We start from the raw sequence: 19,868 nt of genomic DNA, 5'->3' as shown, positions 1-19,868 counted from the left end.
GATTGTCACCTTGTAGATCCACCGTGTGACAAGGACACTGCCATAAGGCACACCGGTAGCAGCCACGGGGCTCCTCTCGCCAGCTAACTGAAAGGCAGGCACATGCAGCTCCTCCCAGTGGAGCCAGGGGGGTGGTTAGCATCCACTGTAATCTGGGAGACGAGTGCGAGAGTGCCGCACACCAGTGCCATGTGGCACCGGGACCTCTGACCAAGCAGGAAAGGCTGGCCATGTGTCCCCCAGGAAAGCTTACCGGGAGGCTTGGGAGGAGAAAATCAGGTGTCTCCTAAGTTCAGGGCCCAGGCCAACCTGCAAGGAGCCCTCTCCCACCTCTGGCCCCTCCACGAGGCAGTGACTCCTTCCCTGTGCCAGGTAGGGCAGAGGAGTTGGAGCTTGGCAGCCATTGCTGCACCAATGTCTGTTCTGAGGCCTCCCGCCCTCTCCAAGGACCATCGGATGCCCTTGGTCTTGCCAGGCCCTGCGAAGCACCTGTTGTGAGTGTGCCAGGACGGCACTGGCCAAGCAGCTGCACTTCATTCAAGAGAAATAGAGCCAAACACTCATTAAAGGTGATGGAAACAGGCTCCACCCAGTGCTCCGGTAATGGCATTGCAGTACGTGTTCAATTTCCAAATGCAAGATGGGTGGGGATTTATGTTCAAGAAGCAGAGTTGGGAGTGGGGTGCATGGAAAACTACTAAGAGGGGGCATCAAGGGCTGGGGGATTCTTGCTGAAGGCAACCCAGGGTGATCAGCCCCAGGGTAGGGGATGCCTTAGTGGGATTCTTTCTAAGACGGGCTAAGGAAGACTGAGGGCAGGGCCCAAGGATGCGGTGGAGGCAAGAAGATGGCCCAGAGGAGCCTACATTCTGTCAGGACATGGGAGGAAATGTGGAGAAGATTGTGCTCAAGTTTCAGTGGGGAATGGATGAGAGAGTGGAGTATGTTAGGGAGTCAGGGAGCGGGGACTCAGGCAGGGTGGGGAGGCCCCCAGAGGCCCTCATGGCACTGCTCACATCCTCGAGTGGGAAAGCTGCCCGCCTGGGCTGTGATCACCCAGGGCATGTAAAGCTGATTAGCAGATGCCTGCATTCTGGGCACCCTCAGATGCCAGGAAGGAAGTCTGGTATGAACTGATGCTGCGTGTCCCAGCGGGGATTCGGGGTCACCTAAGTCTGTTTCTGGACTTCCACCTATAGCTGTTTGTGTGCTTGGTGGGGGAAAATGTGTGTAGGGTGGGGGCTTGGTTCCAGCTGAGCAGGAGAGGGTGGTGAGCATCCTTCTGCCTCTCATGACACCTGTAGTCCCCGCCCACCTTTAGGAGTAGCCAGTGTGATAGGGTGAGAGGTGAACAAGCTCATGGACAGGAGGGTCCTGGGAAGCCCCTGAAGCCTGGTTGAGGACAGTGGATAAGGTGTCCCACACAGATATCTCCAGAGCACGGTCCCCTCTCACACACATTCAGAGCAGCACCGGGGGGTTGGAGGGCCCTGGTGAGGAGGGGTGCCTGTCCACTGGCCTCCTGGGCTGTGCTCTTCCAGATCTCCCTTCTGGGAAGGCTGCCAGCCTGCACCCTGGTCCCCGTGTGCGCTGCTCTTCTGGGAAGGGCGCCCAGCTCTCCCTGAGCACGCGGTATTTACCCAAATAACCGGGGCTTTCTCTGGTGGGCAGGTGGATGTAAAAGGAATGCCCTCTGCTTTGCTCACTGATAGGATAGAAGAGGAAAGGCCAAACAGATCAACGTAGTCTTAATGGTATCTGGAGTTTAGCCACATTCCATTCATCTTATTTTTGAGCTTTAACAAAAGTCAGGGAGCACACATGCAAGATTCATAGCTCTTCCCAATTTTATTTTCCTATTCACCTTTAAATTCCCTTAGTCTTCCAAGAACACAGTGAGTGAGTGGAGGCTTTGGCGGCCGCGCTTCCTGGAACAGGATCAGTTCTTGCAGTTTCCACTTGTCCTGGGCTATGCCCAGTGCGCCAACAGCCTCCAGCCCCGCAGGTGCGCCGACAGCCTCCAGCCTGGCGGGCGGCTCCCTGTGAATGGAGTTGCGCGTTTCCGTGGCTCCCCGCGGGGCTGGGCGGGACCCAGGGAGCAGGGCGCACGGGGTGTCCGAGGGCAGGCTGGGAGCCTGTCTTCATTTACACGTTTGATGTGTTGCTTACCATAAGCTTTACAACGTTGATTTTGACTTTTAAAAATATTACATTGGAATATGCTTTATCTCGGTCACTGAGTGCGGAGTGCTGCGGCGCGAACTCCTTCGGTTCTCGCCTGGGCGAGCGCCTCACCCGCCGGACCGGGCCGGCGCCCACCGCGACAGCCCCAGGGCTCCAGCCTCCCGGTCCCTGGAGGGGTCTTCTGGCCTCTCGCGTCCATCCCACGGGACCCCGGGCCCGCGCTCCCAGCCGCCTCCGCCCACGCCGGTGTCTGTCCCGCGAAGGTGTCCCCCGCCCGCGCTCACCGCCGCCCTCGGCTCCCGCTGCTGACAGCCCCCTGCGCTTACCGCCGCCGCCGCCTGTAGGTGTCCCCGCGCTCGCGCCATGGTGGATGTGCTGGGCGGGCGACGCCTGGTGACCCGCGACGGCGCGTGGGTGGAGGCCGAGGCGGCGCTGCAGAACAAAGTCGTGGCGCTGTACTTCGCCGCGGGCCGGTGCGCACCCAGCCGCGACTTCACGCCGCTGCTCAGCAGGTTCTACGAGGCGCTGGTGGACGAGGCGCGCCCGCCCGCGCCCTTCGAGGTGGTCTTCGTGTCGGCGGACAGCAGCGCGCAGGACATGCTGGCCTTCATGAGCGAGCTGCACGGCGCCTGGCTGGCGCTGCCCTTCCAGGACCCGCTGCGGCAGTGAGTGGGCCGCCCGCGCGCCTCCCCTGCAGGGGGCCTTTGGGACACTCCCCACACCCCCCACACAGCATCCCCCACCAACCACCGCATCCCCCTGCCCACCCCTTCGCGTTCGGCCTCATCCGGGGGCATCCATATCTCCAGGGGCTTGTGGAGCCCCGACCTGGCCCTCCGCAGTCTCTAGCTCGGGGGTCTGGGGCTCAGGGATCTGCATTTCTAACTCTCTGGGTGCGCTGTGCGGGGGTGCTGCGGGACCTGGCGGGGCGCAGGGCGGAACTCTGGGGCTGCAGGAACCCAGACTTGACATCATGGCGGCCTCACTTTTGCGTGTGGGGACTGCGATTTCCTAACGGTACAGGCGTTTGCTGCAGGCAGGCAGCAGGTGACAGTGACCCCCGCCCTCTGAAGGGTCCCGCCCACCCTCGCTTAGAAAAGACTCGGCAATGGGGGGGCGGGGGCACCTTGATGAACTAGAAATGGAGCCGGCTCTTCACTGGCTGGGGTCCTGGGCTCCACGGAGGGAATGGGAAGGGGAGAAAGGTGGGGGAGGGGGAGCAGGGGAGGGGCTGGGAGGACTGGGGGAGGAGGCAGAGGCGAGGAGGGCAGGGCCGTGATGGCTGCAGGTGTGGGGGTGTCGGAGTCCCGCTCCCTGCTGTGAGCGCAGACCTGGTTAAGTGGCCTTCACAAAGTGCCTTAGCCCACCATCCCCTGAGTGCGTGTGCCGGTGAATTTCTGGGTTAGTTTCAGAGGGGCCTGTGTTGCATTTTTCTAGGGATTATTATTCAGTTGTGGCATTACTCCCCACCCATCCCACCCCATTAATTATCCTGAGATGACATTCCTTCTGGACAGTTAAAATGGAAGCTGACTCTGGAACTTCACAGGGGAGGGTAATTCCTCTGGAAACACAGGCTGTGGGTGAGGCTGAGAAAGCCCAGGGTCCGGGCCCTCAGGGGGATGCCTGCTTCCCCAGGCCTCACCCTGCAGGACTGGAAAAATCTTAGGCATGAAATCTAAGTGACAGTGACAATGAATCTAAATAACAACTAACGTGATAAATCTAAGTGATTTACTCGTATTCATTACAGCCGCTCCTCTGTGGTGGTTGTGAAATGTGTTTTGATTGGCTTAGTGCTCAAGTTATACACAGACTTTAAACACACCTCATTCTGAAAGTGGCAGAGGGACCATGTTAGAAATCAGGCAAAGAGCTCCTGCCCTGGGCAGCGCCCAGCTCTGGGATTCACTCGTGGATTGACCACAGGCAAGGCATTTAATTGCTCATGATGGTGACACATCACGCGACAAACGATGATGCACAGGCACCTGAATTCCGAGGCACTCTGCAACCTGCAACCATTGGCCCCTTTCACAGGGGTGCCACTGAGGTGCAGCGACCAGTCCTATCCGACTCTGGAAGCTTCCTATCTACAGAGAGCCTCAGCAGCATGGCCTCGATGGGGAGGGCCTGGCAGGGCCCTCTTCTGTGTCCTCCTTAATCCGTCAAAGCCCCCGAGGTCCACTCAGGCAGCTGAGCAGTTCAGGACCGAGAGGAGTCCCAGCCACCTCAGCCCTCCAGCCTCTCCCCAGGAGTTGGTGTTGGTATTTCTTCTGGGGAGTGTAGCTCCTTCTCTGTCCCGCTTCCAAGGCTGAACATCATTACCCTATCATTGCTATCTGTATGGTAGGAAGCAGGCCCCTCTGTGGGCCTTTCAGGGGCTCTGTCCTAAATTCTGCTGAGCTTGGATTTATGGAATCAGATCATGAGTGAAGTGTAAGTAGCTGTCACCAAGGAAAACTAAAGGCCTTTTGGGAAGTTCCTAATGTGTGCAGAACACCGCACTCTGCTTGGTGCCGTGGGAAGGTGGGTCCAGGCAGTGGTCACCTGCGCCTGACTTGCTCAGTCATGGTGAGAGGCCAAAACTGCTTCATCCACTTTCCCCTGGATGTCCTGTGACCACCTGAGTCTCTGGACAAGGAATAGAAATCCCCACAGAGCCCCCTGGGGCCCTCTTGGGTGGGGCCGGAGGCAGGAGGGCTGCAGATGCAGGAAAAACACCCAGAGCCACTCACCAAGTCCCAGAGTTGCAGAGATGTTGACTTTCCAGGGAAGCTGCCACAAGCGCGGTGCCAGTCGCTGCTCTCCTGCCGAGATGGTGATGTTTCCTGCCCCCCACAGCTGAGAGCACTTGCCCCCTGTCCCCTTGCCTCCTTCCCAGCCCCATGTTCCAGATCCTCCTGGGCCTCCTGACAACACAGCCATGTGGGCACCGAATCCAGATTCCATCTGTCTACCTCCTTCATTGAGGCCCTGGGCCACCTGCCTGCTCTAACTGGGGCTCCTGGCCTCGGGACCCACATCCTGGGCCCCATTTCACACTGACCTCACTCCTAAGAGGCCGGCTCACCAGCTCCCAGTGCTCCTGCTGCCCATGGGGCTCAGTCCCATCTTGCCTGCCCTCCAGTGTCTGACCCACACTCACCTCCTGCCCCAGCCTCCTGTTACCACCTTTCCAGAATGGACAACTGATGTTCCAGAATGTTCCACATACTTTCCCACCTCCAGAGGCTGTGCACATGCCAACCCCCAAGCCTAGAGCCCCCACTTCTCTGGCAGCCCGCACTCCTCTGGGCCCCTGGAGACACCTGGGGAGGCCTGTGCCCTTCACAGCTTGAGCCCAGTGCCACCCCCTATTAGGAGAGTGTGTTTGGAGGTCTCTTTGGCCCCAAGATTGGACCAGACTTTGTTCAGTGTTTGGTGCCTGGTGGGAGCTTGTTTGATGGATGGTTGGTACAAGTAGGGAGATCTGCTTGGTAACAGCCTGTTGGTGGCCGAGATGGAGAGAGACAGGAGCCAGAAGTTGCCATGACAACTCAGAGTGGTGGCGCCAGGAACAAGGCTGCACTGTGTCAAATGAAGGGGGGCAGCACATTGCAACAGTGCCCAGCACTGAGGGCAGGGGGGAGCTGGGCTCCCGCATTTCCCCGAGGTGTTGAAAATGCTGTCACCACACCTCCGTTTGGCCTGCCTCAGGCTCTGTCCTTTCCAAGGCAGAGTGTGTTCTCTGTGGACACAGTGCCCAAGGGGATGGAGGCAACTTCTGGGGAGGAGGTGGTTAGGCACCTCTCCTGGGTGGCTCCAGGGCTACAGCTGTCCCCAGGCAGATGCTGCCAGGGTGGGGATTTGCTGGCCACACTGGTGACTCTTTGAAGATAAACCGGAGCAACTAAATGCCTGTTCCAAAGCCTAGCTTTCCTGGCATCCTCCTGACTGTGTGAGAGCTTGATTTAATGTTGCAAGTGATTAAAACAATGAGAGCAATTCAAAGCTTGAACAATAGAGGTTATTGGTCATCAGCTTAACTGAACCACCCACAGCCAGGAGCTGGTCTCAAGGGTGGTGGGAGGCCGCTGAGGACACAATTTCATGACTCTGCTTTCCGCCACTCTTGCTTCTTGACAGGCTGTAGCCCGTTGCTACCTGGCAAATCCAGTCCCCCTTCGTGGCAGCAGAGTGGCTGTGTCTCAGGCTGCGCATCTTCACACCTTCCTCTTTGCCAGCATACAGGCAAGCTCTCTGCAGGTCTCCGCGGTTCTGAGTCAGCTAGTTACCCATTCTGGTGCTGGTTAGTGTAGCCAGGGTCAAGGGATGTGCTGACTGGGCGGTGGCCCATCTGGAATTGGGAGTGGGTCCTTCCCATCAATAAGAAGGGCCAGTGTTTTTGATCATTTATGTTCCAAGTCCTTGCTAAACTGTACATAGATGAATCACTTAATCCTCACAACAGCCCAGCGGGTGGTTTCTGTTATAGTTATTCCCACGGTGCAGATGAGGAGTGCAGGCTTCAGGGAGGTTGATTAGCTTGCTCAAGTCTCACAGCTAGTCAATGCTGGAAAGTGGAGGGCCAGGGGTGCTGAGGCCATGGCTCCCCAGGCTGCACAGGGCACTGTCAGCTTCCCCTCCAGGCCTGCTCTCCCTTGGGATCGTGGGCTCCACTCCCTCAGCAGGGCAGGAGACTGCATTCCTTATGATTTTGGTGCTGACCCCACACTGCTGCAGACACACTGCTCAAGGGTTGGACCCTGGGCGCCGGCTGCTGCAGCACCAGAACAGAGAGGCAGACGCTGCATCAGGACAGGGCTCACCTCCGGGAGAGGCCCCTGCAGCCCCCAAGAGCCCCCCAGGGCCTCCTCCTGGCCTGGGGTGAGCCCATGGCCCTGGATGGTAGAGTCCCAGACGGACCATCACCTCCCTTTCTGAGGGCGTGGGTGCTCGGTTGAGCCTGCAGCCCTGGGAGCGGTGTGGGGACTACCCCTCCGCCGGGACTGTGGGCCGCGGCTGTGAGGAGGGGCGCTGGCTGTCCCCTGCAGCCTTTTTGCCGGGGCTGTTCCCCCGGTTTTTCTTTGGGTCTGTTTCTGCTTTATGCCTTCGGGGAAAGCTAGTTTCTTAGGCACTTCCACTTCAGGGTCGGGCAGGCCCTGGAGAGGGCTGGGTCCCTACATGCCCTTCCCACCTTAAGTCCCAGGGCCTATGTTGCCGCGTGTGACCACCTCACCTCGTGCCCTCGGGCCGCAGCTGGCATGACAGAGTCTGTGTCCATGAGTCCTGCAAGGCAGCCTCTGCAGGGCCGTCTCTGTGGTGTCTTCTCAGGGAGGAGGGTTCTTATGGAATGGTAGACACTTTCCCCTCACCTTTCCTTTTCACATCAGTCACTGTGGGGACTTCCAGGGCTGCTGGCCTGTGGTGTGCAGGGCTTCCTTCTGAAAAAGGCCGGACCATGTCGCCGAGTGATATCCCGAGAGCAGGGGGGGTCACCGCGGCCCGATTCCTGATGCTTCTGGCTCCCTGTCCCTTGCTCCGTCATGGGAGAGCTTAGCTGGTCTTCCCTAAGAACCAGGTTTGGTTGTGTGGCCTCTCCAAGCTGACTCTGTGTTTTAGTGATCCTGTCCTTAATTTTCTTGGCCCTCTTTCTGCTTTCCTGGTGTTCCCTCCATCATAATTTTTTCTAGTTTCCTGGAGTAAATACGTAACTCTTGTATGTAGAGGCCTTTAGTTTTGAATAAATTTGTTTAAGGCCACTGCTTCCTAACTGTGACTGAGTGTATCTACAGCTTGGGAGCCATAGAATATTCTATGTTGCTCTGTTAATTATTTTGTAGTCTACATTGCTATTTTACATATATGGTTATGTAGTTTTTAGACTCATTCCAAAAAGTTGTGTCTTACTGGTTTCCAGTTTCCATCCCATCGGGGCCTGGTTAAATGGTCTGCAGATCACTGGTCACTTGAGACTTACTCAGATGCCTCTGTGGCCAAGGACATGCCAGTTTTGTCACTGTCTCACAGGTGTTTGAAAATAAGACACAGTCTCTCTTCATTGGGGTGTATGGACAATGTATTTTTCCTGCTTGGGTTATACTTTGCCCTTGACCTGGACTCCAGAAAGCAGCAGGAAGACCTGGGAAAGATGTCACAGGAGATTTGGTAGCAGGAGGGTCTCAAGTGCATTTTCCTTCCACTCAGGCTCACAGTCCTGAAGGTGATAGGTGGGGAAAGCAGATGACTGCTAACATGGGCTGTACAAGCTGGCCATGGACAGTGGCAGGATTTCATCAGCTGTCCTGGCTAGGGGTCAGGCATCCTGGCAGAGGTTATGGGGAGAAGCATGAAGCTAAGAAGGTGGACACTCCATTCCCTAAATAAATACAAATAATTTTGTAAAAAATGTCACACACAGCATCACTTTTTCATGGTGGAATAAACAGCCAAGAGGTGTTTCATCCATAACATTAACAAGCATGTCCTTGAATTCGAAGGGTGGAAAGCCTGGCATGCTTTGCATTTATCCAGGATTCATGACATTTTAACTTTAATATGTACCTGAAATTTTTCAACTGTTGAGATGCAGGAGGGTATACACATATTGGGGTATTGGTGAGTATAGGGTCCTTCCCATCAAAAAGAAGGGCCAGTGTTTTTGATCATTTATGTTCCAAGTCACACGGTCCAATTCGATAGTCACTAGTCACACGTGATATTTACATTTAAATCAAAATGACATAAAATGAAAAGTCCAGTTCCTCAGGCCTACCAGTCACATCCGAGTGGGGCTGCGGCCCTGGGTTGGGCGGCACAGGTGTGGAGCAGCTCCAGCACTGAGACCTTTCCAGGGCCCGCGCTGGCCACAGCAGGCTACAGGGAGGAGGGGCACAGCGGAACCCGAGTGACGGGAGGGCACTGGCAGGCTGGGCGGGAAGGCTTTGCAGGGCCAGCGCGTGGGGCCCTGGCCCCCTCAGATGGGAGTGGCTGCCTTCCAGAGCTGATGCAGCCCACCCTCTTCTCTCCGCAGCGAGCTGAGGGCCAGGTACCATATCACCACCATTCCCAAGCTTGTGATCGTGAAGCCCAGCGGGGAGGTCATCACAGACAAGGGGCGGACGCAGATCCGGGAGCGTGGGCTGGCCTGCTTCCAGAACTGGGTGGAGGTGGCCGACATCTTTCGAAATTTCTCCGGATGAGTTGGGGTCCTGGTGCCCTGGCAGGTGGCATCACACTGGCTGCTCAGCGCGACCCTGGGAGAAGAGGAGCCTGCGTCCTTTTTCTTCACTCTGGTGCTGTTAGTTTCAGGGCAGGAGCGCTGAGCTCCAGCAGGAGGGAAATACTGGGGCAGAGTGCCCCCCATAGCCTGGTTGGTGGTAATTTTCATTATTTGCATAGCTTTCTCATAGGAGCTAAAGCATGGTCACACTGAGCTATCGGAAAGCCATAAAAAACGTGCATTTATACCGGCTCTTTCAGGTAAAATAATGTGTTTATTAATTATTTTAATATTTTTAGAGATCTATTTATTTTAATGATTTGCTTCCACAGCTACATTTAATACTAAAGTTTGCAGAATCTGTGTGCTTTATTAAAACCTATCTCCACCTGGAGCCCTGATTTCCTTCTCTCGTGGCAAACCAAGTGGCCTTACCTGGAAAGTGAAGCACTCCAGACCTACCATTCTCAAACACTTGGTTCTGTTTTTCAAGGGGAGTAGTTTTTAATTATGAGTCTCCTTGGGATTTTTTTCTTTGTTTTCTCACACTTATTTGAATAGCATCATGGTATCTTAGAAGGAAGGAGAATTTCAAGGCTGTATGTTCACATCTCAAGGTGAAGCCTCCACATCTCCTAAAAGGTGCCCCTCAAGCCAGGTAAAGCAAAGCCCAGGCCCAGTCTTTGCTGAAGCAAGGGGGCGCGGCTGTTTCAGCCTCCAGCCCAGCCTCCCCCCTGCCAGCCCGCCTGCCCAGGACCCACTGCCTCCTCACTCCTCTCCAGCTGAGCTGCGCTCCCATCTGGGCGACGGGAAGTGGGAAATCCCCAGCACCCACCTCTAGCCCAGCTCCTGTCTGAGGACTGGCTCTCTAGGTCCCTCAGTCGGGAACTTGCAGCAAAGCTGCTCCACAGGTGCCAGGAATCCCCATGCCCCTCTACCCAGGCCTTCTGTTGTTGGCTTAACAAGGGTAGGGCTGGGGACACAGGGCTGGGGACACGCACACCTCGGCCACCTTGACCTCCCCACATCAAGCAACTTCCTCAGGGGACTGAGACCCAGCATCATGGGGGGTTCAGGGGTTGACTAAAGATGTATTTGTGCACCTAACCTGGTTGTTATTTGCCCCCAAAATAAAGCGTGTGGGAATGCTGTTTTCTTCCTAAAACAAGAAGTGGCATATAAATTTAATTATGGCCTTTTTCCCAGCTTTATTGAGATGTAATTGACATATTACATTGTGTAAATCTGAGGTGTAGAAGTGTTGATTTGAAACACATTTACCATCCTAGGTCAGCTACAGCCTCCTCCCTGTCACATAGTTACCATTTATTTTTTGTGCTGAGAATATTTAAGGTCTAATTGTAATATTTTCATTACATATTCTTGTTGGAGGGGAGAGCATCTCTTGGCACATAGAATGTCCCCAAACCATGCATATGTGTGTCTGTGTGTGTGTGTGTGTGTGTGTGTGTGTGTGTTTTGAACACAACCACCAACTTCTTGAAAGGAGGAACAGGTCCGTCCTGGTAAACATCCTCCTGAGCTGCCAGATGCAGCTCCCTAACCGTGCCGAGCCTGTGGGTCGCAGCCGCTCAGGACTGTATGTGGTGCAGGTGCCTGGGCACCTGGAGGGGGAGCAGCGCCCCACTGAGGCCACCCTATGGCCCCCCCCACGGCCCCATCAGCCCTGCAGGATATGAGTCTCCTCCCCCAGGGCTGGTCCAGCTGGGAGAGTGTGGGTCTGTCACAACATGATTGTTCTGAAAACATTTCTTCCCTGGCATCCCCAACAATTAATTTTCTTATTGCCAGGCAGAGTATATCCAGCCTCCCACCACACAACTACATAACTTGCTATTTCTACAAGTGCCTTTTGGCACTTGAATTAAAAGCAAAACATGTTTACTGTGGAAAAATGGAAAAAATCCTGTCATCCAGAGGGAAAGCTACTGTGGGGTTTTAGTACATGGATATGTCCCACTGAAGTCCCTACCCATTTCCCTGTGAGTACTCTGATTACCACCCTACCTCACTGCCACCTGAGACCCTCAGCCAGTCCTGGGGACCAGCAGCTGAGTTGTTGACACCATATGTGGGGGCCAGCGGCTTGTGAAAAGTGTGGATATGTGGTGGGCTCCAGGCTCCATGATAAACACCACTGACAAGTATTTCTCACAGTCCTGGAGGCTGAAGTCCAAGGTCAGGGGCCAGCGTGGTGGGGCCATGGTGAACCCTCTTCATGCATGCAGGTCGCAGGCCCTCGGTGTCCCCATGTTGAAGGTCACCTGGGCCCCACCCTCATGACCTCATCTAACCTTGATCACTTCCCCGAGGCCCACCTCCAAAGATCCCGCCATGCGGGTTAGGGCTTCTGCATGTGAATTTGAGGGTCACACAAACATCATCCATTAGGAATCCTGGGCGATCCACATGTGTGCTGACGCTAGATGGGCATTGTTCTATGCGGTGTGGTGTCTACTAAGTTGCCGAAATCTATAAAATCAGTGGCTGACGTCAATACAATTGTTGAGCCCATAGTCATGGTGGCATCTTTCCTCAAAACGCAGACTGCAGGCAAGCAGGCCATTCTGGCTGAAGGACTCTGCCCAGTGTGCTTGTGCCCAGCCGGCCTGCTTGCCTGGGGGCTGAGAAGAGTTGATTTTAAGTTTGCAACACAGGAAGGTTCATTTTTAGATTTTTCTTTAATTTAGTGACCTGACAAAATGCTTGTCGGTGAATTTCTGATCTTCACAATGTCTCTGCAACTGTAACTCCGGGTTCAGCGTCCCTGCTGCAGTGTTGCCCTGACGTGGGGGCTGGTGCCTGGGAATGAGAACAGTCCTGCTACTGACCCTGTGGGTGGAGCGCTGGTGAAACCTTGCTGGATCCAGGTCTGAAAGGAGGACTTCAGTCTGGGTGCTGCTACATGTGGCTCTGAGTTCCAAGTCCCAGATGAGAGCTCCTGAGGCCCAGGCCCGGCTTGAAACTAGCATCAGGAGGGAGATGGCATTGACATGGCATTCCATTTGTCTGCATTGTTTGAAAGTAGTTAGTTAGGTCTGTTCCACAACCAGGTGGGCACATCTGGAGTTCCACCTGCTTCTCCCTGCAACACCTCCAGAATCTTCTGTCCACCCCGCCAGGGCCCACACAGCCAGCCCTGTTCCTCACCTTCTCTCACTCAGTTCCTCGTCCTATACTGTGCTTCAGAGCCTCTGGTCAGTTAGCACAGCTTCCTTGTGGAAAGAACTGATAAATGAAACCCCCAAAGCACAGATAATAGAATGTCTATGCCTCTGGCTTACATAAAAAATGAGTATTTCTGTGATAGAACCAATGGGCAAGTGACAAAGAGAGAAGACATTTGCAATGGCAGAAACCAGCCAGGGGCTGCCCCCAGGGTGTCCACTGACCTCCCACAGGGCAACAGGAAAGGGTGGCAGGGCGTGAGCAGAGGCATCAAGGCGCTGAGACGCTCACCCTCAAGGTCACGGGGACATGGATCACAGGCTGCGCTTGCAGAGGACACTTTGCTTAAAAATAATCTTAATGCCCACAGATGCAGGGCTGCCCCCAGGGCCTCAGCTGGCTGGCTCGGGGCACCTTCACTGCCCTGTCCTAGCTGCTCTGAGGCTCCACCTCTTGCTCCATGGTATCTGTTGCTGATTTCTTCATATTCACACTGAGACCCTCTCATGGCTTCCCACTGTTCAGGTCAAAAACCTAGGACACATCCCCAATTCCTGCCTTTCCCTGGTGCCCCATGCCTGGCCCATCAGGGGCTCCTGTCCCCAAATGCACACCCTCCCTTCTCCTCCACAGCCCCTGCCCCAGAACCCCTGGCTGCTCACTTGGACAATTTCCTATGTCCCCTGGCCACCCCCCACCCCACTCCTGACCTCCTGGAATGTGTGGCGCACACAGCTACTAGAATGGTCCTGAGGATGCTGGAATCTACATTATTTCCCTGCTTTTCATCACCTCAGACCAAAGCCTGAGGCCTCCTGTGGCCAGGGCTGTTCTCTGTTTCTCTGCACCCCTGCTCCTTCCGTCATGCCACCCTCTCCTTTCCTGCCCCTTGGCCCATTCCCCCACCCCTCTGCAGTACCCTTGCTCTCAAATCACCCGTGCCTCTGCCCACAGGGCTGCCCAGAGGCTTCTTGCCTGTCCATCCCATCCCAATGGCACCCAGCTGCCGCCTCTGCTCCATGCCCACCAAGCCCTTCTCTGACATTAGCCACCTATCACCTGTCTATGATTTATCATCTATCACCAATCATCTATACCATCCCCTATCTATCATGAATATATCATCTTTCTCCCCAGTGAGAATATAACCACCCTGAGAACAGAAATTCCTATGTCTGGCCCATAGGATGGTGTGCAGTACACGCTCCACAGCTATTGGCTTATTGAATTATTTTTAATGTCTGCTGAGCATTTCGTGTGCGTGCACACTGTAAGCTATTCTGTCCAGTCCTACGCCAAAGAACTTCATGCCAGTCTTTAGCTATTACTGCAAAGAGCAACTGTGTACATGTGCCCAACAGCACTTCTGCTGGGATATAATGAATTTGTACATGAATTGGTAGAGTAAAAAAGGGACCCATCTTTATGTTTCCAAGTGGCTTGCCAATGTGCCACCACAATTTAAGGAATGACCCTCCTTTCTCCCAGTGTGCACACAAGGGCATTGACTGTGACTTAAGTAACAAGCTTTCCTTGTCTGTGTGAAGGTCCAGGCCATGCGCACCTGCTCTCTTCACTGTGTGCTCTGCTCCCTGGGGCAGGGTTGGGACCAGCACAAGGCCAGCGAGGTGCCTGCACCCTGAGTTCAAGCCCTTGCCCCGGCCCTGAGTGCCGGCACCTCCCTGAATGTGGCCTCCCCTGGTGTCCTTTCCTGTGTGGCTGCAGTAGCTCACTGCCGTGTGTGGGGCCAGGCCCCAGGCCGGAGATCTGGAGAATGTCTTGTAATTTACACTTGAATTTAAGTGGCCGTGTGCAGGTAGTGGCTACCACGTGGGACTGCAGCTGAGAACGCACACTCAAGACGTGCCTCAGTCTCCCTACCCAGGCGTGAGCACCTGGCTCACCAGCCACGTTAACATCTGGGAGCTGATCTTCCTTTGTTTTCTCTTATTTTTCAGATTTTTCTTGGGTTTTCACACATGTTCGGTGTTTTCACAACAGGCTGAGCATCAGTTCAAAAGAGAATCTGGTGAATCCACATTTAATTCACATCCCATGGGAACCATCTGGTGCTAGAACGGAGCTCCGCCCACAATGAGGCCGGCTTCGTTTCCTCTGGGTGGCTCTGTCTCTCTCTGTTCTGGCTCCCGGGTGATCCTGCGTGCGGCGTGTTCCTGTGCTCGTATGTATGTGTGGTGCTGTTGCCTTTGTAAAGAAAACTCCATTTCTTTCCTCCTCCAACTGGTTTTTATTTATATACAGAAGAGGCTCCTTGGCGTGTGAGTTTGCCACCAGCCCCATTGTCACTTCATTACAGCCTCTCACTGTGTTTGGATGTCCCCAACACGTGGTGAAGAAAATACTTATTGTTAACTGTTTTAAAAATTTAGTTAGCAATGGATGCTGAATTTTTTAAAAATGCCATTATCTCTGCAGATAATTATGTAGTTTTTCTTCTTTGGCTTCTTAGTGTGGTGAATTATGAGTAGATTTCAAATTATGAGTAATTTGAATTATCCTTGCATTCCTGAGAGATGACTGACTTGGCCATGTTGTATTATTATTTTATTGAACTGTGGAATAAAACTTGCTAATATTTTATTGAGGCTATTTGCAGAAATACTCGTATATGAGATTGCTCATTTGGGGCTAGTTTTTTCAGCCCTTTTGTGCACCCAGATCATGCCACATGCTTCAATGTGCTGCCTGCCTTGCAGGTTTCTGCAGGATGCTGGCTTTGATGCTCACTGGGGTGCCATCTGCTTGCCAGTGTTGGTGGACTGGGTGGTTTTGTGCAGTCCTGGTGAGTCTCGGAGGCCCTGGTCACACACCTCCTGCAGCGTGGTGCCCTGTCCACAAACACCTCCGTGGAGACCACCGCGAGAAAGGGAAGCCAGACATGTCTATTCACGTGATGCCCGCAAACGGGCCTCTATTGACCTGGCCTCTTTCTTTTTAGTAATAAAATTGATTTGGTCATAAAAGTCACTTTTCCTAATTATAGGAAATTCGAACAATACAAAAAGGGACAGACAGAGACTAGAAATGCCCTGCGATCCCGCCATCAGAGTTGGCTGTGGTCAGCAGGGTGGTGCGAGAGGGCTCTCAGGTGTCGAAGTCTGGAGGCCGCCCAAGATGCTGCCGGGCTGGCCTGTGACGCACCCACGCTTCCCCCTGGTGGCCACCTGCGCCTTCCGAAGGTGCACAGAGCGCTTCTCCTGACTCCTTGGGGCCGGGAGCCACTGGAGAGGGGCACCTTGGAACCGGAACCCACGGAGGGAGCTGACTCGGGGGAAAAGGAGCCCAGCCAAGCCTGGGGCTTTCTGGGAGTCTCCCTAAGGAGCTGTAGAGATGAGCTTGCCAGGTGTGGGGGCAGCAGAGGAGCAGGGGACGGGGTAGAGGGCTCACCTGGCTGCAGTGAAGTCCTGCAGGCGGCGGATGGGCGGTCCCAGCCATCGTGACTGCCACCCTACTCCTGCCCAGGGCCTCAGAAAGGGATGATGAGACCTGGGGAGTCCCTTGGTAAGTGGGGTGCCCTAGAACATGAAGGTTTGGGACACCTCTGCAAATGATACATTTGTCCCACCAGAAGGTGAAGCTGCAGGGCACCCACAGGTGGTCTCTCCCCCTTCTACCCTCTGATGCCGCCCTTCCATGGCCAGCACTCAAAGCCTGGGGTCTTTTGGCCTTTCTCTGAATTTCATCAGCAGATGAACTGCAGCTGCACACAGCTCCCTTTGCCTCCCCTCCTGACTCCTCCTCCTCCTCTTTTTTTCTTACTGTTAAATTTTAAAACTTTTTATTTGGAAATGACTTGGACTTCAGTGGATCTCATGACTAAATCTAGGTCATCCACTACAGCAACAATACCACAACAGTGACACAGTGTCCCCCTCGCTGTCAGATCACAAGTCACATGTTAGCATGTGGCGTCACTGCTGCGGTGTGCAGGTGGGTCTGCCAGGCTTCTGCTGTGTGGGGCTATGTGCACCTCTGCAATCTGCCCATGTCTCGGCACTGGCCTTGAACACCGGCTCAGACAGTGCAGTCTCCCAGGCCTGCAGTCCACAGCAGCTCCTGTCCCTAAGCCCCGCAGGGAAGGACAAGTGCAGCTGGAACAGCATGGAAGGAAAGAGAGCCCAAGTGGGCAGCTGTGACCAGTTCCAGTGAGTGAGCTCCAAGTGGGGCTTCAATGACTGTCAGCACCAACAGTACCACTCTTTTGGCTTAACAGTGAGTGCAGGTGATTTTAAACGAGGCAAATATTTTACCAGTTTGTGTATTTGTGAATGCATCATTGCTAGATCGAGAAAAGCATATTTTCAAATGGACTTTATTGTGCATGGCACCTGGTGAGTTAGGAGCTTTTCTCTATAGCTGCTAAGAAGATTGTTTCTAAAGGTGGGCCCTGAGCATGGGCAGATGACCTGTGCATCTGGTGCCAGTGAACGTGGGCCTGCAGGGAACAGTGGTGCCTGGCATGCCTCCTTAGGGGAGCCCCTGATTCCTCTTCCCATCTCTCCCTTCCCCCCAGAGCTCCCGGAGTTCTCCCTCATGAGACCCATCCTCCTCACCTGGATTCTGGAAGCGTATTTGAGTTGTTGAAAGTGTTGGTCTTTGCTACTCTCCAGCCACATCTTTGTAAAAAGGAAGCAATTTTGTTTGGGGGAGAGGGGCCAGTCTTCCTCAGAAGTGGGTTTAAGCGGGTACTGCACTGCTAGCTTTTGCCACATAACAAAGCATCCCAAAGTTTAGAGGCTAAAACAACACATTTTCTTCCGTATTCAAGTCTTAAGACTTGGTGGGCCTCTGCTGTGGCCTCTGCTGGACTCTCCTGCTGTCTGAGATCAGTGGGCAGGCAGGAAGCGTGCTGCTCCATGTGGCCTCCTGTCCCCAGCAGGCTTGCTTGGGCTCATTCCCACCGGGATTGTGGGATTCCAGGCAGATGCAGCTCTGTTCAAGTCTCTGCTTGCATCACATTTGTTATCTTTCTACCTGTGGTTTTGCCCAAAGTCAGTATCAGGGGAGGCTGCTGAAGGTGTGAACACAGGGTGGAGACGGAAAATCACTGCTCATGTGGCCTTAAGCACCAAATAGTCAATAAGATCTCCAGAAAGCAATTCCCTTCATTTTATGGAGTCAGTGCTGCAGAGTGTGTCAGCCCTTTCGTGAGTGTGGACATGCGAGAAATAGACATGTGCCAGCAGGCCAACAAAGGTTTTCACCAGGAAACTAGTTGCTTAAGTTTGTTTTCTGAGCCAGACACACCATTTAAAACCTAGGTGGAGCTGAAATTCTGTACTTGTATTGGAAAATGGTCAATTCTGTGCAATTATCCTAGATGGCTTTTTTCCCCAGAGAAGTTATGCTAACATTCTCTTGAGGCCAAGCGAATACTTTATGGTTATGCACAGCTTTCTCCAATAACCATGTTTCTTCTCATGACTGGGAATTCATTTTTCAAGCTTTTGTGTTCCTGAATGTGTCCTGGTCACGTGCATAAATGTAATGGCACATTAAATTCTGATCCCAACCAGGTATGCAGGAACACTAGGATAAATATTTCCAAGCATTGATTAGAAAAATAAAAATGAAGAGATTAAAGTCAAGAGATTTCAATTGGAACCAACATCCGACCTCCCAGCCTTGGTGCCAGCCCCCACCCCCTTCCCACCTGGGCTCTGCATCTGTCCCCAAGGGTCTGCCTCTGCCTGTCTTCCGGGGTCCTGCCCTCTGGGCTCTGTACCACCTGTACTCCAATTCTTCCTCCTTCCCTTTCAGGACAAAACATCAGCTTGGTCATCATTGGGAATACTTATTTATTGAAGTTATTAAATATTTATTACTATAAAACATATAAAACATACCTGTGGTTGAAAGTCTTAAACAGAATTGAAGGTCTCACAATGAAAATAATGGACACCTTGGCCACCCTCTCTGTACCCAGCACTACTCAGAGACCACTCATTTTTAGCTGTTTCTTCTGGTAATCACTTCCATGTTTCAGACAATATAGTTCCACCACTTTTCTTGATTTGATCAATTTTAGACATTGAGAGGTTTTCTACCATGTCTTAAGACATTTTCCAATGCAGTTAGATCAATAACCTGTATTTATATCCTTTGTATAAACATGCAATTACTGTTCACTGAGTTCCTGGGTGGTGAATATACAATGTGTACATTTCTTGGTTGTGGAACTTTTTGTTTCTCCTGGAGTTTGTAATTGCCTCAGTATTTCCACTTGTATAATTTTCTTTCTACATATTCTTCTATTGTCCCCCCAATTTCTTTTTTTTTTTTAGGAGAGCAAGGTACAGGCTTTTCTTTAGAGATAAAGTGAAAGGACAGAGGTCCTGGCTCATACCAGGAGGGGACAAGAGAGTCCCTGTCCCCAAAATTTTAATTTGTTCTCCCTTTTCCCTAGGAGTCTTCCCTTCTGGATACTTCTAAAAACCAACAAAATCTGAACTATTTGCTCTCAGGCCTGTATCAGGTTTTCATCATGGAGATTCTGCCTTGCTTTCATAATTTTGCCAGACATCATCTCCAGTAGCTCCTAGGGAAGGTACAAGAAAAGTCAGTTTTATGAATCCTAATATGAATGAAAATGTCTTTAGTCTATTTTTGAATATGCCTGATATTTTGCTGAACCTATAATACTTTTCCATGAGAAGTTTCTAGCTATGACTAGGTAGACACAAGGCGATGTAATGGCTCATCACACAGTGGCATGTGAAGCTTCAGTGCAGGGGAGCCGCGAGCAACAGGGAGAGCAGCGAGCTGCACGGTGGCGGCGTCTGGAGCAGACTGGGGCTGCGAGGCTCTCCTGAGCGGGCTGTCCTGCCCAGTGATCACGTCTGGGCCCTGCAGGTGAGGGGCCCCAGGCCGCTGCTGTGGGGAGGAGAGAGGAGGATAAAACTTGGTTTTTGTGATGGCACCAAACTAATTTTGAATGCAGACACACAGCTTTGACTCCTGAAACAAGCCTTCAGAAATGTGCTTCGCAAATGGATTTACACCCAGGCAGGAACTGCCTCTTTTGTCACTAAAGCAAACTGCAAGTGTATTGCCCCCAAGGCACTATTTTTTGAGCCTCCTGAATGTCCCAGAAGGACTGGCCTCTCCCTCAGGCTTCATGGGGACAGCCAGGGCCTCAGTGTGCAGGTGATGGGGGCTAGCCCTGGCCCTGAATCCAGGGCCTGTGGGAGCCCTGGCCTCCCTCTCCAGGGTGTGTGGCTGGGCCCTGATTCCCAGGTTCCAGGTGTGTGTGTGTGTCTGTCTGATTTCC

At 53.2% G+C, this 19,868-nt stretch overlaps 1 protein-coding gene across 1 annotated transcript; it reads left to right on the top strand.

The window, feature by feature from the left end:
• Positions 1–1,945: 1,945 nt before the first annotated feature.
• NXNL2 (nucleoredoxin like 2) lies at positions 1,946–9,709 on the top strand. The gene is made up of 2 exons (XM_036896916.2): positions 1,946–2,849; positions 9,200–9,709. The coding sequence occupies exons 1-2, from the start codon at positions 2,548–2,550 to the stop codon at positions 9,366–9,368; spliced, it is 471 nt and encodes a 156-aa protein (XP_036752811.2). The 5' UTR covers positions 1,946–2,547; the 3' UTR covers positions 9,369–9,709.
• Positions 9,710–19,868: the final 10,159 nt, after the last annotated feature.

Source organism: Manis pentadactyla, chromosome 3, assembly GCF_030020395.1.
Source record: "Manis pentadactyla isolate mManPen7 chromosome 3, mManPen7.hap1, whole genome shotgun sequence".
Taxonomy (NCBI): domain Eukaryota; kingdom Metazoa; phylum Chordata; class Mammalia; order Pholidota; family Manidae; genus Manis; species Manis pentadactyla.
The sequence above is the reverse complement of the archived record's forward strand: the minus strand, read 5'-3'. Positions and strand labels throughout refer to the sequence as shown.

Excerpts from the sequence above, each read along its gene's own strand:
- NXNL2 (XM_036896916.2), top strand. The coding sequence starts at position 2,548 with ATGGTGGATGTGCTGGGCGGGCGACGCCTGGTGACCCGCGACGGCGCG. Across the intron at positions 2,850-9,199 it reads TTCCAGGACCCGCTGCGGCA|CGAGCTGAGGGCCAGGTACC; the intron begins GTGAGTGGGCCG and ends TTCTCTCCGCAG.